We start from the raw sequence: 17,984 nt of genomic DNA on the forward strand, positions 1-17,984 counted from the left end.
TTTTTGTTGTTTGTTTGAGTATTTACAGTCGAATTACAACAGCAACGCAGGATTGAATCGTTACTGAAAAGGGACTGACAGAGAGAACTCGTCTGTGTAGAGTACAGTATGAAGCTTCTTACAAGGAGGGGTTTGTAGGGTTGTGGTCATCGATGTGCCATGTTGAGACAGATTCAACAGGGCTGTAGACATTTTAAAGACTCTGACTAAATAGATTCAACAGTACCTTCATTTACAGCCAGTAGAACATCTTTAGAATATCAGTATTCCTGCGTTATTCCCATTCCCAGCTGATGAAAGAAGTGTTGTGGCCAACTCACACAGTCGTACATCTTGAATATCATTGCACTGTGCCAGGACTGCCCTAATCTAGCTTGAAATGTCATGGTACTGCTGGTGGTGAATTGAGTCAGTGCTGAGCTGTAGGTGTCATCAACAGCACTGCCCCCCAGTTTATATTTAACAACAACCCAGGCTAAAAAAGTACCCCAGAAAAATACACATTATAAACTGTAGAGGTAACAAGCTGAGCTGTCTGTTCAATAAGATTCAGGTCATGCCTCGGCCCTGACGGTTTACCTTGCAGTGAGTGGTCAAGACAACAGCCGGGTTTGTAACACTGTCAATATTCTAAAACACATGCGTACGCTGTACACTAAAACCAATGCTGGGAGTGGGTTACAGGAGTTTTGAAACATCAGTGGATTTTGAATTCAGCCACATCACCTCTGAAGCCATGTCAGATTGCACTGCAGGATCCCTTCCTCGGCACTGGAAACACAATGAACAGCAAAAGGAAATGGCAGCCAGGTCTGGAAAAGCACCTGCAGGGAAACACACAGCTGGATACACTTTACAAGCACGCTGAGATCATGTAGTAACACTTCCAAAAAAAGGGTTTCCAAACTCAGCATAGAGAACACAGGAGCACCAGCAGGCTGATGAGTACTGTTATTTTGTTTGCCGAAGTTTGACTCTGAAAAGCTGACCTGTTTTAGCTTCAACATAAGACACTTTATTAAATAAACAGAAACAAATAGTTTCCAGGGCTTTTTGTATGAGGTGGCATTCATTCTGTGCTGTTTACGCTCAGCTTGATGTAGAAGAGGTCTTCAGATTCTTCTTAGCCAAACCACACAGCACCTCATGACTGAGGCGTCGCTCATTTTCCTGAAAGGTTCACAAAGGCCTTCCCTCCTTTTTTGTGCTTTCTGGGCCCTGGCAATTGTAGAGCCGCAAACGCTGGATTGAATCATTTGACACACGGAACAGATTCAAGTGTGCCTTATTTAGAGATTGATGTCATCAAGTAATTTTCCTGTAAGACAATACACTCTTCCTTTCTGAGGTTTCCTGTCTGGGCAGAGATTGTGGTGTTGTTGCTATGAGCAGTCAATACAGAGCGGTCTCCAAGGAAACACGCCCAGGAAGCACCAACATTACTGCACACATTCAACTTGGAACTGACTGATTATTAGATGTAAAAATGCCATCATTCAGCAGCCGTATTAGTGCATAAGCGCATATATAATATATATATATATATATATATATATATATATATATATATATATATATATATATATATATATATATATATATATATATATATATATACCCTGTACTTATACAAATGTACAGTAATAAAAATATATTGTATATTAATATATTGCATTCAGATCTACCAAGGTCATCTGAGGTTCAGGACATCAGGCCCAGTTATACAGTGCCATCCAGCTGTGCTTCTGGATATGCACCATAGGTCTGCCTGTGTGCTTGTCAGTGGTAGGGGTGGGGCTGGGAGAGAGGGAGACATGCCAATCAACTCCCATCTCGCCTCAAATTGATTCCCTCAACCCCAGAGCAAGGCTGTCATTCATCTGCTGTCTTGGCTATAAAATGGGATTCGCAATGGGATTCAGGCATTCCACCCAGCTAAAGGACGCGACACTCAAGAACCAATCTACCACTACCTCCTTAAATCATCTTGTGTTGATACTATATGTTATGCCACTGTGTTCTGTAACTAGGCTGCGTTGCCATCTTTTGGCAGCTCAGTGCACTAAGCTGAGTGAAAAACATCTGTTGCAGCCGTGTTTCAGAGGATAGCTCCTTTCTTTTCTATACAGGGATAAGGACAAATTTCCTTACTGTATTTTTGTATAAATAAAAGTGAAAAAAACCTAGCCTGAATTAAAAAAGATTGCTCAGCAGCAATAAGATATATACTGTACCGCATAGGTAATGTAGGTGGAGAAAATGTGCAGGCTATACTATGTTTTTATCAGTCCAGTGAAATACATAAATAAGTAAATTGCAGGTACTATAGCATAGGTATTGCTAATCATGCACGTGGTTAGTTTGTCATTGGGAAAGGGAAGTTGCAAGTGTCAGATCTCACTTACCCCTGGGTTTCATTATCTTGTGATATACCGAACAATTGCTCTGAGCAGCAACTGCTCCCGAACAGAGCATCTCAAACCACTTCCAGAGAGTGACTCATGTGGAGAAGCTGGTTGCGTGCCAGGGAGTGCCAGTGTGGCTGGGCAGTGCCTCGGCTTGGGCAGGTCGCACCGTGCTGCATTCACACTGGCATCGGTAGCAATGCTTGTTAAAGTCTGTTTTGCAGCTTTGTATTAATGGCTCTGCTCAAGTGCTCAGAATCCGCTTGGTGAGTTAATGGGTCAGGAAACACAGTTAAGGGCGCAGCCACATGCTTTCTTCTCCATAAATAAGAATGCACTTTGGAAAAAAGCACAGAGGCAGCGCGTACAAAGGGCTCAGTGAGACGCTAGTGCAAGCAGAGCTATGTGTAGAGCAGCCCCTCTGGGGATTCTAATTTGTGTGTGAAGGGGGATCGCTCCCCAGGTGGCCCGTCAGCGCTGTATCTCTTACAGCTCTGCTTTGGGAGCGTGTGCTGCCCTTTCTGAACATCTTTTTAGACTCTTATTTAACCCTGGTTTAAAGACGGTCGATAAACCCTGCGGTAGTCGTCTGCTTTTAAAAAATAAAGAAGACCCCAACACTAATCACTACCTGCCCAGTTAATGAGCTCAAGTCAGTGTTTTGCAAATCAAAGCTAACAAGAAGCGCAGTGCCGGTGAAGCTGCAATTTCAGCTGTCCGAGTGGCGAGAGCATTCCTTGTGAGGCCATTTTGGCGCTGTGTAGTTTCTGCAGATAACTGTCAGGACAAAAAGGAGTGGAAACTCATGCAAGGATTGTAATCAGGGTCTCTACTGTTCATTATTACTAAAACATACCAGCTGCTCAAATGTAGGATATAGTCAGATATAGGCATCATTCTAACTGTCCTTTCAGCTCCATGGGACGCTGCCACCTGTCTGCTCTTCTGTGCGCTCCAGCGGCGTGTGTTACTCCACATGGTTTTCAATAAGAGGTCTGGTTATGAAAGGCTTCTCTATGATCCTGGTTTCAGTAGAAGCCTAGTCTGATCATACTTTACTGGCAGTACTGTACTCTGCTCTGGCAGCCTCCCTGGAAGGGCCCTCACAGCATTCCAACCACAAAGTTCTGTTTACAGCTCAGCTTTACCACTGTTTTTATTTCACAACATTGTCCAGCCGCACAGAAAATATAACAGGATGTCCTGGCAATATATATCTTTTTAATGCGGATATAAAATCATTCAGAGGTAAAAATCATCCCACATTTTCACATGTCTCTTGGTTCGGTTGTTTAAAATATTGTATTTATTTTAATCAATGATGTAAGAAAGACATGATGAAAGTGATGAATTACTTCATCATTGGCACACTATAAGCAGATTCTAACGACAGCTGGCACTGAACAGAGGAACAGAAGCCTGGTGAGGATTCGGAGAATTCCATTGTGGTGACAGTGCCCTCTTGTGGCCATACAAAGCAGAGCCACTTTATCTTCTTAGCGCAGAAGGTGTCAGCACCTGCCTGAATTAATGTGCAACACAATTGAATTATTCAGATGGACAAACACGTAATGCTCTATATGCATGCCAGTACCTTGTGACAGGGTGTGCTGAATTTTCTGTGCATTTTAAGATGCAGAGGGCATGGTATCAGGAAGATGCTGCAGCAGGGGCAGTGAAGTATAGACTGCAGCGCATTCCTGCAGCTCGTCTGATTGCACATGAGCTCCCAAGTCATGGTCTATCACTTCCTCACACGTGTGAGAGCAATCTGGCAGCACATGGGCCATCGGTTAGCTTGCTATGTTCACGGGATGCGTGTGTTTGAGGAATGGTGCAGCATGCATCCTCGTGTTGGACTCTGCAGGGGAATGCTTCACTAGCTCACAGCATTGAAGGGAGCTGTTTGTTTCTCCTGCGCTCTACGCTGCACAGAATAATCCATAGCACTACACTAGATACCAGCTGCTTTAGAAATAAAAGGGTTTAGACATCGCAAAGGATAGAGGACACACAAGGGCTTGGGGTAAGGGAGGAAACTGTCAAATCACAGGAGGGACCGAAATACCACTGCAGTCTGACTCAATAAATAAAGCCGTGCTTTCAATTTAAAGATAAGAAATGCTCTTGGCCAGGTATGTAGATCCTTGTTCAGCGACAGCGAAATAAGAAACATTTATATTGGCAGAGATATATTTAGACATATGTTTGTGTTGTCACAGTATCTGTTGTCCAGAATGTAGAATAAAGATCAATTCTTGAATGAGTTGCACTGTGGTTGTTGGTGCGGGTTTGTGGCTGTGCAATGAGGGGGTGCAGCCTCTTTAATGAGAATAATAAGAACCAGACAGGGTTTTGTTTCTGTGCAGCATCATACCAAATTGCAAATACCAAAGCCAGTTATGCTGGGTGACCATATGCAGCATATCATGTCACAATCTTGTTCATTACTGTGTTGGTCAAAATGGGAGTCCATAAAGTGTGTTGAATTTTTTTTTTTTTATTGTTTTATAGGGATCTTATTCTCAACCCTGGTGTTTGGACCAGCGTGTGGCTTCATCCTGGGCTCTCTCTGTACCAAATTCTATGTGGACGCTGTGTTTATCGACACCAGTAAGTAGTCGTGCAGGGCTGCATGCAAGACAAATACTAGCTCTGCGGCTTACTCTCTCAAACGTGAACATTGAGGAAGTGGCAGGATCTGCTGTGTGATGCCCTGGAGGCTACTGATGAATTAGAGGGGAACCCACTGTGATTCAGAGACTCCATCCACTACACTCAGTCATGTGGGAGTAGAGTCTGGGAAATGTTCTGTCATAGATTTAAACTGGTCCCTCCCACGGTAATCTCAAAGGTGTGATTGTTCACTTCAGAGATCCCCTGGCCACATCTCAATAGAGCCAATAACCCAGGTCTTTCTTTCACTTGCCCCCAGCATGAGGACTGAGCTGCTTTGGCAAGGGGCATGCATGCATGAGTGTTGGTCATTCTGCAGCAAGATGCCACCAAGTAGTGTAGACGTTTAGTCAGGCAGTGACTCAGTGAACTCACCCAAGAGCCCAAAATGCACTGGATTTATTTCAAATCCAAATTCAGTTGCTGACGATTAAAGATCAGGCCTCCTCTTTCATAAAATATTGAAAACAGTGAATTAGTGAAATTCACTTATACAAGAAAATATAGGGCTTTACAGTGTACTGTCAACATGGCCCAACTGTGAGTTACCCAAATTAGTGAATTATCAAATGGTAAAAAAAAAAAATAATAATAATTGAGGGAACACTGTTTAAAAAATATATAGATGAGTCAAGATCTGGATTTAAACTTGGACTTGAAATACCAATACTGAGTGTCACAAAGTGGAAAACAGGAGGCCTTCCACAGGAAGACAGGTAATACTGCATGAGGAGTGTGAAATAACCAGATGGGAGCACTCCTCAAAATGGGTCCCAGTTTGGTGGCACTTTCCTGTAGAGCATGGGGCGTTGAACATTCAAATAACAATTTCATACACTGCTGAGGAGAGCTGCAGCCCTCGCTACAGCACAATATTAATTTTGGTTCCTGTTAAGCTTTTTCCCTTTCCGCAGGTAAGCTGGACATCACCCCCGATGACCCCCGCTGGATCGGAGCCTGGTGGGGCGGCTTCCTGCTGTGTGGTGCCTTGCTCTTCTTCTCGGCGCTCTTCATGTTCGGATTCCCGCAGTCCCTGTCAGTGCAGGAGCTGGACAGTGGTGGTGAGAGCGAGCAGACCATGCTTCCCGAGAGCCTGCCCCGCAACTACAAGACACCCAAACCCAGCAACGGAGTGGTGCGCAATGCCCAAGAGCCAGAGAAGAACCTGACCTGCTGCCAGCAGATGAGAGGTGAGAGCAAAGGAACTGAAACACACGAGAGTGAGCAAGGGGACAATCCAGTCTCACAGGAGCAGAGCCTGAGACCGGTACGCTCAGTAGTGCTGCATAGGGGCTGCTGACATGGAGAGAAACCCTGGTTGTAAGTGCAAAGTGGTTGCAGCATCCCAGACCATGTTGAGTGCAAAGCACACAACCGTTCTGTTGTGGCTGCTCTTCTGCCTGGTCTGTATTAATAAAGCAGCACTCCAGCCAGGCGTGAAGTCGATTGTTTGGTCTTTTAAAGTGGCTGGAAGAAATGTGACAGGAAAAATCAGAGCTAAATTGAAACCATGTGTCTGCCGTTCTGACCTTGCCTCAGGAGGGCTGCTTTTGATCCGCTAAGCCAGCTCCAGGCACAGCACTTATGTTATCAGCCCTAGTTTCATTAAGATGCAGATCGGAGCTGGAGTGGCCTTTCCCAGCTGTTAGCAGCACCGTGCTGAAGTGCTTTTCAAACTTCTGCTTCTTGAAATATGAGTTGAGCAGCCGGGCGAGACCTGTCTGTTTTTCCTCACTGGGTCCTAATGGGATCGCATGTCTGTCTCGTTTCTTGCCCCTGCTCCAGTGGGATCGCATGTCTGTCTCGTTTCTGGCCACTGCTCCAGTAGGATTGCATGCTCATGCCTGATTCGTTTCTTGCCCCTGTTCCAGTGGGATCGCATGCCTGTCTCATTTTTTGCCCCTGCTCCAGTGGGATCGATTGCTTATGTCATCCTTGCCACTGCTCCTGTGGGATTGCATGCTCATGCCTATATCGTTTCTTGCCCCTGCTCCAGTGGAATTGCATGCCTGTCTCTTTTCTTGCAATTGCTCCAGTGGGATCGCATGCCTGTCTTGTTTCTTGCCCCTGCTCCAGTGGGATCGCATGCCTGTCTTGTTTCTTGCCTCTGCTCCAGTGGGATCGCATGCTCACGTCTGTCTCATTTCTTGCCCCTGCTCCAGTGGGATCGTATGCTCACGTCTGTCTCATTTCTTGCCCCTGCTCCAGTGGGATCGCATGCTCATGCCTGTCTCGTTTCTTGCCCCTGCTCCAGTGATCCCCAAAGTGACAAAGCACCTGTTGTCGAACCCGGTGTTCATCTGCATCGTTTTGGCCGCCTGCATGGAGATCGCAGTGGTGGCCGGCTTTGCTGCCTTCCTGGGGAAGTACCTGGAGCAGCAGTTCAACCTCACCACATCCTCTGCCAATCAGCTGCTGGGTAAGCCAGCTCACGTCTCAGTGGTCTGATCATTTAAACACACGGTTTCACTCAGCACTTGCAGAATGCTTTGGTATGACGACAGCTCGGCCAGTCATTTTTTTTTATAATTGGTCATTTCGAAGTCTTAATGCATTTTTTTCATTGGGCTTATCCAGTTGATATAAACACCAGTAACAGAGCACGACCCCAGAGCGAGCTGTCAAACTGAAAAGAATTCCAACCATACCTTATAGAGTCTTCTCCCATGCTGCTCTGAATGACCGCTCTGAATGGTTGATATCCCTGCAGGCATGACAGCGATCCCCTGTGCATGTCTGGGGATCTTTCTGGGCGGGCTGCTGGTGAAGAAGCTCAGCCTGTCTGCGCTGGGCGCTATCCGCATGGCCATGCTGGTCAACCTCGTGTCCACTGCCTGTTACGTGTCCTTCCTCTTCCTGGGCTGTGACACGGGGCCCGTGGCGGGGGTCACCGTCCCCTACGGAAACAAGTGAGTAGCAGGGAGGCGGGCACACCTGCAAAATGATACCATCGCTGTATATTCAAAACATGAGACTGGTAAAATAAAGCGTTAGCGATAAATAAATACAAACTGTTGATTAAAAAAAGAAGTCTGCCAGATCTGCACATCACTACTCAGTAACTACTTAGTAACTACAGAGTATGTATTGCTCTGTTTTTGCTGCAGCTCCACAGCCAGTGAACAGACTCTGTTTTGTCTATCCAGGTCTGTCCCGCTGTCTCAGCTGAACCCATATTCACCCTGTAATGCTGGCTGCAAATGCCACACTGATTCCATTAGCCCAGTGTGTGGGTCTAACGGCATCACCTACCTGTCAGCCTGCTTCGCTGGGTGCTCCAAAGCAGTAAGTATACAGTCCAGCTGCTACCCACTGGCTTATAAATATTATGCTTTTTTTTGGTTGTGTATAAAGTTTGTTTATTTTGACCGTAAGTTTGGCAGGGACGGGGTTAAAAACCCAGTCCTTGCAAAAGCGTGTGCAGAATGTGGCCAGGTGCTTCTTGATTGATTGATTGATTGATTATCAATCAACCCTGGCTACATGGTAAGAGGATCCAGTTCATTTGTTCTGGAGCTCAGTTAGTTTAAGAAAATAAATGGGAGACAGCTTAGCTATGTGTAAGCTTTCAAAGCAATACCGATGTGTACCTTAATGCACCAGACAAACAGCAAAGTGCTATATGATGTATCATTGGCTTCATTCTGATTTCATTGCAGTATACATGTATTAGGGCGAGCGAGGGTGACTTTGTTTTATGAATGCTGCAGGGAGTGCTGGTGTTATCTCTGAATGACATTTGTAAATGTCACATCAAATCCTTTTTATTTGAGAAACACCTCAAACACTTCTAACCCATATATTCAAGACTTACAAACCTACAACAGCAAGCTCCCCATTGCACAGTATTGAATTTGCAGAGGATTGTCTTCTGAAATCTAGCTGACTGCCAGCATCAAGTGTGTCAACAATTGGATTCCATTCAGATAAGATGTGCTGCACATTCCTCCCGGTGCCTCTCCATCTGGACTCTCTGTTGATTCAAACTAATTCCGCTTCTCACAGCAGTTCAGATCAGTGGGGTCTGGTCCTTTCTCACGTGTGTTGAAACGGTCGCTGTCCTCAGCACTGACTCTTTGCATTGCCTCCTTTGCTGTAGAACCTGACTGGGTGCTCATGCATATCCGGGGACCAGACTGACAACGCGACTGCGGTCCCAGGAAAGTGTCCAAGCCCTGGCTGCCAGGAAGCCTTCCTGACGTTCCTGTGTGTGATCTGCGCGTGCAGCATGATAGGAGCCATGGCACAGACCCCATCCGTCATGATCCTCATCAGGTACAGAGCCGACCAGGGCTGACGAGGCGACACACCAGAAAGGGCATACTGTGATGCTGCACCCACCCTTTCTGCAATCACACCCACTTCATATCGTCCTTTTATTTGATTTAAATGGCATTTATTTACATATTTATGTCCCTCAAACTGGTCCATTTACTTGATGAAAAGAGGGAAGGAGAGCGTTTTACTGACATTTATTTCGTACAAGGTAAGGATCTCTGCAATAAATGTTCTGATTGGACGTCGTTGTCGTTGCATGGAGAACACAGGGAACCACAGAGACGCACTGTAGTATACTTTCTCCAAGTATACTCTCTTCTGTGCCTCTTCCCTTTTATACCAGCAGAGGGCAGTGTTAAACAAAAAATACTTTAAAAGAGGCTGCCACATCATTAAAATACATTGTGTTTTATTGAATATCTTTCACATTCATAACATTCATATGGGTAATAGTCCTTCTTGTGCTACAGTGTATTATATATATTTAAAATCATATATATCTACTATATATATCTATATATATATATATATAGATATAGTATATTATATATATATATCTAATATATATAATATAACTATTTAATATAATATATATAAAATTATTTACAATTATGTAATGTAACACTTGGTACCACTTGGGCATCAGTATTTAACATTTAACATTTTATACCGGAGTTCTGGAATTGTTATTTGATGCACAGTGACCCGACACCTCCATTGAAATCCTCTTACTGCAGCTCCAGACAAACGCCCCTATGGGACTGTGATTCTGCACAAACCCCAAGCATGCCAATGAAAAGTGCAAAGCATTACAGGCTGTGATGCAATTAAAATCCTGAATCATCTTCTCCTCTAGAACAGCTGCATCACTTTGTGTTCAGTTAAAATTCTATTCAGTTCCTCACACTCAGAATTAGATTCTGGACCCCGGGCAGTCAGGCACAGGTCTAGAAGTGTTTTCTTTTTTCTTCTTCTTGTAAGAGACAGCAGCACCGTTAGGGGTGAGTGGAAAGGTGTGGTTATTAAAAGGCATTGATAACAATCTTCTTGCTCTTTGTTGTTTGTGTCCCTCGCTCACTGTAGGGCAGTGCACCCTGAACTGAAATCCTACGCTCTTGGGGTCCTCTTCCTGCTTCTGCGGCTCCTTGGTAAGAAACACCTGCAATGCTGGCTGTATAAATGCAGCACTGCTTTCAAGGTTGAAGACAGTGATCAAATGAGGGTTACAGCAGCTGCCATGAATCTGAATTAGTATTCAATGTACTGTATAGGATACACATCTATACTGCATATAGAATGCAACTGTGTGTTCTACATGCAATATGCATCTATGCACACCCCATATGTTAAATGGGGCATGTTATATTATAACAGTGACTTGAGGTATTTATTTTTAATGCTAAGGGCTATTGTTGGTTAGAATTATTTAGCTTGTGTGTAGGTCCTTTGAACTGGACCTTTGAGTGACCAGGGAGCTGTGCAGCACAGCTAAATTTGATTTGTCTTTTTGAGCAGCGCAGTGGAAACCTGCTCACAAGTTTAACCCCTTATATACCACATGCATTGCTGCCAGAAACAGCAATAAATCATCCAGTTTCTAGTGTTCTGATCTTAGCTTAACCTGTCACATGTTGGTGGGGGGGTGGAGTCAATAGAACATGCCACTGCCCAGCGGGGGCTTTCTCTAATGCACACCCACCATTAATTACACCTGTATGTTTAAGAACCATTTTCAGGACTGCGAGTAGCTATGCTTTTTGTCTTGTCACTCACGATATGTCATGTAAAGGTATGCGATTATAATTGCTACCGGCTCAGCTGTCCCTTACCGTCAAACCAGTTTCACAAAGAGCCGAATTGAAACCTAGGCAAGCCCAGAACAAAAGACCATGGCATATTGATAAGCCTTTTCTGATTCGCAGGTTTTATTCCTCCACCTTTGATTTTCGGTGCTGGGATTGACTCAACCTGCCTGATCTGGAGCACGGTGTGTGGAGAGGACGGAGCCTGCATGCTGTATGACAACACTGCCTACCGTTACCTGTACGTCAGCATTGCCATCGCTCTCAAGACCTTCGCCTTCATCCTCTACACCACCACGTGGCTATGCCTGCGCAAAAACTATAAGAGCTACATTAAGAACCATGAGGGTGGCCTGAACCCCAGTGAACTGTTTGCCTCAACGCTCACCGTGGACAACCTGGGGAGGGACGCTAGTCAAAACCCACCCAACAGGACAAAGTTTATCTATAACCTGGAGGACCATGAGTGGTGTGAGAATATGGAATCTGTTTTATAGTGTTGGCTTTAAAGACAATAGAAATAAAAAGAACGGACACAACCAAATTATATATATATATATATATATATATATATATATATATATATATATATATATATATATATACACCTGTCATATGAAGGGTCATCTTTCTTTTTTTTATTAAACAAAATAAAACTAAAAAATTCTCAAAATCCATTTTTGAAAGCCCGATCCAAGCCCAGAAGACGGTTGTTTTTGGTGCTGCTCTGCTCCATATCCAAAGTATCAGAGCAAGGGTCCATCGTAATCCCCACGAGTTATCGCACTGGATACAGATAGTTCTAATTGTCACATCCAATCATCATGGCTGTTCCAGCCTCCTGGATTTCTGAGCCTATCACAAGGCTCCACATCTGTTCCAGTTCATTCGGAATTAGAACCCGGAATCCAGTCATATCCAATAAAGGAATGGTGTTCTTCACAAGCAGTTCTCTTATATCTGAACAGTGTCAACTGGAGAGCCTTTCTTTCCTTCTCGCTTTCTTAACTACACAGGATTTGAGCTTCCCTCCTAGAACAGCAGATGGAAATGTCAAGGGACAATGCTGTATAATACAGGCTGGGGAGGGGTAAACTGCACTGTTATCCTGTGGACAAATGAAATGCATGTGTTTAGAATGGCCAGTAAACTCAATGCTGTTGAAGTTTAGCAAAACTAACTAGAAAATGTCCCTGCTGTCAGACATGTATATTATTTGATATTTGTTTTTATTTTATTTCCTACAGTATTATATGAGCTTTAGTCCAGGGTTTGTGTGGCATAAAATCATCTAACAATAAGCTCTTAATACAGTGAGAGACAACAGCATGGTGTGGAATGAAAAGAACAGAACACAAGCAATAGACAAGAGGAAACTGAACTTTTTTGGTAGTTACAAAACCCCCTTTAAAAAAACACATTAAACAACTAAATCCCTTAGAAATTATGAATAAATAATTTATAAATGACATCTGGGAAAATGAAGTGTTACCAGCTTTGAAAGATCCACCACCAGCATCACAATCTCTAGCCTGACACGTTGTCACCATGCCATAATGTATAAGCAGTAACTCTGTAAAAACATGGGTCATAAAGAACGCGCTACAAGGTAAACCAGGGAGAGTTATAACAAAGGAGAGAAATATTCCTTGTAGTCTGTGGTCCAGGGGTGTGGCCGCTGGTCCCTACTGCAACACCTTCCAGCCGTTCAATGTAATCAAGCAGCACGGGTCCATTGATTCAGATGTAGAATTCTCTCATGTCTGCAAGCAGGCTGGTTCTTCAGAGCCCCATCTTTCTGCATTGTAATCAGCAGCAGCTGGTACTGCCTTCACATGCCCACAGTAAAGTGAGGAGACCATCACAAACCTACTGTGCTTGGGACCCTTTCCAGTCTATACTGTGCTTGGGACCCTTTCCAGTCTATACTGTGCTTGGGACCCTTTCCAGTCTATACTGTGCTTGGGACCCTTTCCAGTCTATACTGTGCTTGGGACACTTTCCAGTCTATACTGTGCTTGGGACACTTTCCAGTCTATACTGTGCTTGGGACCCTTTCCAGTCTATACTGTGCTTGGGACCCTTTCCAGTCTATACTGTGCTTGGGACACTTTCCAGTCTATACTGTGCTTGGGACCCTTTCCAGTCTATACTGTGCTTGGGACCCTTTCCAGTCTATACTGTGCTTGGGACCCTTTCCAGTCTATACTGTGCTTGGGACACTTTCCAGTCTATACTGTGCTTGGGACACTTTCCAGTCTATACTGTGCTTGGGACACTTTCCAGTCTATACTGTGCTTGGGACCCTTTCCAGTCTATACTGTGCTTGGGACCCTTTCCAGTCTATACTGTGCTTGGGACACTTTCCAGTCTATACTGTGCTTGGGACACTTTCCAGTCTATACTGTGCTTGGGACACTTTCCAGTCTATACTGTGCTTGGGACACTTTCCAGTCTATACTGTGCTTGGGACCCTTTCCAGTCTATACTGTGCTTGGGACCCTTTCCAGTCTATACTGTGCTTGGGACACTTTCCAGTCTATACTGTGCTTGGGACCCTTTCCAGTCTATACTGTGCTTGGGACCCTTTCCAGTCTATACTGTGCTTGGGACCCTTTCCAGTCTATACTGTGCTTGGGACCCTTTCCAGTCTATACTGTGCTTGGGACACTTTCCAGTCTATACTGTGCTTACAATCTCTTTTGGAGTGGCAGTATGGTTTATATTAGAATGGTGGCAGACCCAGTTATCTGGGGATTACAAGTTTGTGCTATGCTGTGGAAGATTCAGGTCCATTGAGGTTTTTTACTGAGGGTACCACAGGGTTTTAACATTCAGAAAGAAACCCCCTAAAATATCATAAGAGGGCGGTTTCTTCCTTTCTTTTTTTAAAAGTTTTTACTTAAAGCTTACACTGTGAGTTTTCTATACCCTTCACTCTAGAGGATTACAACATTATTCCATTAGGTGCCCTCTACTTCAGCAGTCATGCCTCTTGGTATTACTGCCCATATGTACAGTAGGGTATCAAATAAGGAGCCCACTTGCTGAAATAGTTACTGAAGTGCTTGTAGTGCTTGTTTATGATGTCAAACACGGTTTAGATACCCTATCTACAGTATACAGTACTTGATGAAGTTTGCAATGGGACACAGGTTTTCCAGAAGAGCAGACCAAACAACAGAAGCAGTCAACTCAGATAGCTGAGACCAAATGAGTGCACCAAGACCACAGCTGCATGAAGCTGGTTTTATGGGAAGAGAAGCTGTTGCCAAATCTCTTCCAAAACTTGCCAAGAAGAAAATCAGAAACCTGGGTGAGGAATCCCATCTCTTTCCATAAAGCTATCATCATGTATTCTTCTTTGTGATGGTGGTCTTTATGATAAAGCTATCGTCATGTATTCTTTGTGATGGTGGTCTTTATGATAAAGCCATCGTCATGTATTCTTTGTGATGGGGGTCTTTATGATAAAGCCATCGTCATGTATTCTTCTTTGTGGAGGGAGTCTTTATGATAAAGCTATCGTCATGTATTCTTTGTGGAGGGGGTCTTTATGATAAAGCCATCGTCATGTATTCTTCTTTGTGAAGGGGGTCTTTATGGTCCAGCAACTTTCTTCTGTTTGGACTGCGTCTTGCTAAAGTCTCTGTCCAATCATTACAAAGAAGGGTTAGGAATAGCATAAAGTAATCATGCAAATTGTATTCTATTGTATTCTTTGAATTATGAATTGATATTTCAACAAGATCTAACATCTGCTGTATGTACGGCAAGTGGACCCCCAATGTATTTATCTTCCATACTTAAATGCCAGATTGTACTGTAAATTCAACTTTCAGAAACCCGTCTTCGTTTGCTCGTCTGATTTACGAAGCAGAAGCTAAAAGAACAGATGTCCACTACTTAACTATTAGTGTCCTTCACACGAACAAGAATGTTCTCAGTGCTGCCAAAAGATGCTTAGCATGCGGGAGATTTTTTTAGTTTTTTTTTTTTTTTTTTTGTAGGAATCGTGTTATTTCAAAAAGAAGTTGCACTTTAATAGGGAAAACAATTTCCAAAAAAAAAAATAATTTGACTTAGATTAATTTATCAAGCATGAAAGTTAAATGTTAAGTGTATTAGGAAAGCCAGCGGTAAAGATTACACTGGCACTTACAGTAGGCACCTATTATCATAGATACCAAGGGTATTTATTCCTCAGAGGCCATCCTTTAATTAGTGTATTGACAGTGTGGGGCAACAGGAACCAAGGTTATCTGTACAGTCCTGTTATACAGATGCCCCAGCCAACCCTGGGTTCAAGCTGGACTCTCGCACTAAATTTGAATTCAAAGCGCATTCTTATTTCATTCCTTTTAGAATCAACATGGATTGTTTTGCAAGAAACCTTTATTCAGCTAAATACGTTTTGATTCTAAGTGGATTGTTTTTGCAGTAAGCCAAAGCTGATTTTATACGTTATAACAGGGAAATGAATCTTGAATGAATCCTTTTTTTTTTTTAAATCTAAACCTGCAGAGCTGCATGTGCTGTCTCAAGGAAAGAATAATAAGCGAATATCGGTCATAGTGAAGTTGTATCATTTGCAAAACAAACTACCATCGACAATCAAATTCCCCTTTAAGTGATTCTAGCAGCATTTGGATTTTATAAAGCAGCATGGTAGGTTAACCAGCAAAACCAGTAAACGTGTGTTTCAGTTCCCAGCAATTGCTAGTCACCAACAAACCAGTAGTTACTAGAATTTCCTACAGGAGGAAAAGTAAGAATAATGCAGTAATCGATAGTGCTCCTGTGTTAATACCAGAGGTCTGAACACGGAACCCCAGGAGAATGCGTCTTAAAGGTTTGAACACGGAACCCAATGAGAATGCGTCTTAAGATTGCCCACAATAGGTGCCCTGTTTGGGCATGGTCTGCATGAACTTCTATGAAACCCAGGAATGTTTTGTGGGTTATAAACTGTTTTTTTTTTCTTTAGGAACGAACAAGGCCAGGTTCACAGAAACCTAAACCCTGTGCCTTTTTTTTCTCCCACTAGAGTGGAGATATTTAAAAATGTTGCATGTTTTCAAGGCAAGGGGCCTAAGCACCAGGTCCTGTCCTATGGGCAGCATTGAGTGCAGAGGGGCTGGTGATAGTTGGTCCAGTACTTTGTTAGTGGCTGAAACATATTTTATAGTACTGTACATTATTTATTGATACATATCCACAGAATGCGACAGATTTAAGCCACTTGAGATGAGAAAAAGGAAGAATTTCATTAAAAAAGTAAAAAGATCGAGGAATTTGTTATTAACATGTTCAATTGCAAGCAATGCATATGTAATGGTCCTTGTTTTGCATTGGCTAACCATTGTGCACAGAACACCATCTTCTGTTTGGAGATTCCAAGACCTATACAATTCTAAGACATATACGTGTGCTACTGTGGACAGACTTCCAATGCATTAAATGTAGTTCTCGCTGAAAAGCAACTGGATTTAAGCAGCCAGCTAGAGACCAAATGATCATATTCTTACAGTGACCCCCTTCCCTTAAAACGTAATGGGCTGCTATTCAAAGGCATTAGAGCACTGCTGATAAGCGCATTGGAGGACTGGGTATTCATCACAACCCCTAATGATTTGTGAAAAAGGTGCAGAATGCTTTTGATTATGTAATAGTGCTCAGGTTCTGTACTTCAATGGTTTAGAAATTCCTTCAGGTTCTCACAGAGCCTGCCAAATGAGCAGATTCACCTACTTTATAAGTAGATGAGGCTTCTGATTCAAGTGGCTTTCATTTCCCTCTTTGGCGCTGACTGAATAATCGAGTGAACTATTGGTAAGATGCCAGGCTCAAGCTTTAGCCCATAAACCTGATATAATTGTGTGAGTAGCTGGAGCCTAGCAGTACCTCCAAAATAAGCGTCTCTTATTTATACAAATACCTGGTACCGGATTGCAGTTGAGATGTTTTGAGATGTCGCCAATACTAGGTGTACCAGAAATAAAAGCAATAGCACTCTCTTTCTCTCTGTCTCTCGCAGCTTCGTTTAAACAAAGTTGACAACCAAACTGTGAGAACTGCTGAAACAGTAGAGAGTATCATTAGTGGCACTTATTGAGAAACAAAAAAAAAAAAAAAGAAAAAAAAATATATATATATATATATATATATATATATATATATATATATATATATATACAATAAATATATACACATTTGTTTTTCACAATATTTTATGTGATATTTTATGTTATGTTTTTCTGTATGCTTCTCTCCTTGCATTCTGTATTTTTATTTTCATTTTAGAAAAAAAAAAATTAAATATGTGATGTATGTTTGCTGTAGAATAAATTTAAAACTATTTTCATTCCTTATTGGTGTATTTGTTTTTCGTTTGTTTTTTTTTGTTTTTTTTTTTTTTTTTTTTACTAGAAATGGCCTAGCATTTAAATGTGTATGTGCCTCACAAAAAAATACAGTATCTAAACATGAATTATCAGTGTGTGTGTGTGTGTGTGTGTGTGTGTGTGTGCGCGCTTGGAAAACGTGCCATGTATTGGAACAATCCTTCACTGTGCTACCAAGAGAAATGGTCTGATAAATATTAGGCACCACCTTCTTTGTAAAGGACGACTGGGGTTGAGGGAGGGGAAGGGGGGTTCTCATTTGTATGGTGTGTGCCCAAGCAGATCATCCACAATATCAATACCCAGACCCTACAGAGAAATGTAGGAGGCTGACAGTTTTACTGAGGGAGCCCAGGAGCTCTCTCCAGGTCACAGTGAAGATGCATTTTGCAATGTTCCAGTCTCTTTTGCTGAGTCCA

The 17,984-nt window shown here is 42.9% G+C and overlaps 1 protein-coding gene across 2 annotated transcripts in view; it reads left to right on the top strand.

The window, feature by feature from the left end:
• Positions 1–11,690, top strand: part of LOC121299277 (solute carrier organic anion transporter family member 3A1-like) — a 48,211-nt gene extending 36,521 nt beyond the window's left edge. Inside the window, exons 3-10 of one of the 2 annotated variants that reach the window (XM_041226947.1) lie at positions 4,920–5,018; positions 5,978–6,271; positions 7,336–7,500; positions 7,792–7,990; positions 8,228–8,366; positions 9,181–9,356; positions 10,443–10,507; positions 11,282–11,690. In XM_041226947.1, coding sequence (XP_041082881.1) covers positions 4,920–5,018; positions 5,978–6,271; positions 7,336–7,500; positions 7,792–7,990; positions 8,228–8,366; positions 9,181–9,356; positions 10,443–10,507; positions 11,282–11,658 — 1,514 coding nt within the window. In that variant the 3' untranslated portion in view covers positions 11,659–11,690. The remainder of the gene's footprint in view (positions 1–4,919; positions 5,019–5,977; positions 6,272–7,335; positions 7,501–7,791; positions 7,991–8,227; positions 8,367–9,180; positions 9,357–10,442; positions 10,508–11,281) is intronic. The other variant, XM_041226948.1, reaches the window with a different exon arrangement.
• The last annotated feature ends 6,294 nt before the right edge of the window (positions 11,691–17,984 follow it).

This window comes from Polyodon spathula, chromosome 24 (assembly GCF_017654505.1).
Source record: "Polyodon spathula isolate WHYD16114869_AA chromosome 24, ASM1765450v1, whole genome shotgun sequence".
NCBI classification, from domain to species: Eukaryota; Metazoa; Chordata; class Actinopteri; order Acipenseriformes; family Polyodontidae; genus Polyodon; species Polyodon spathula.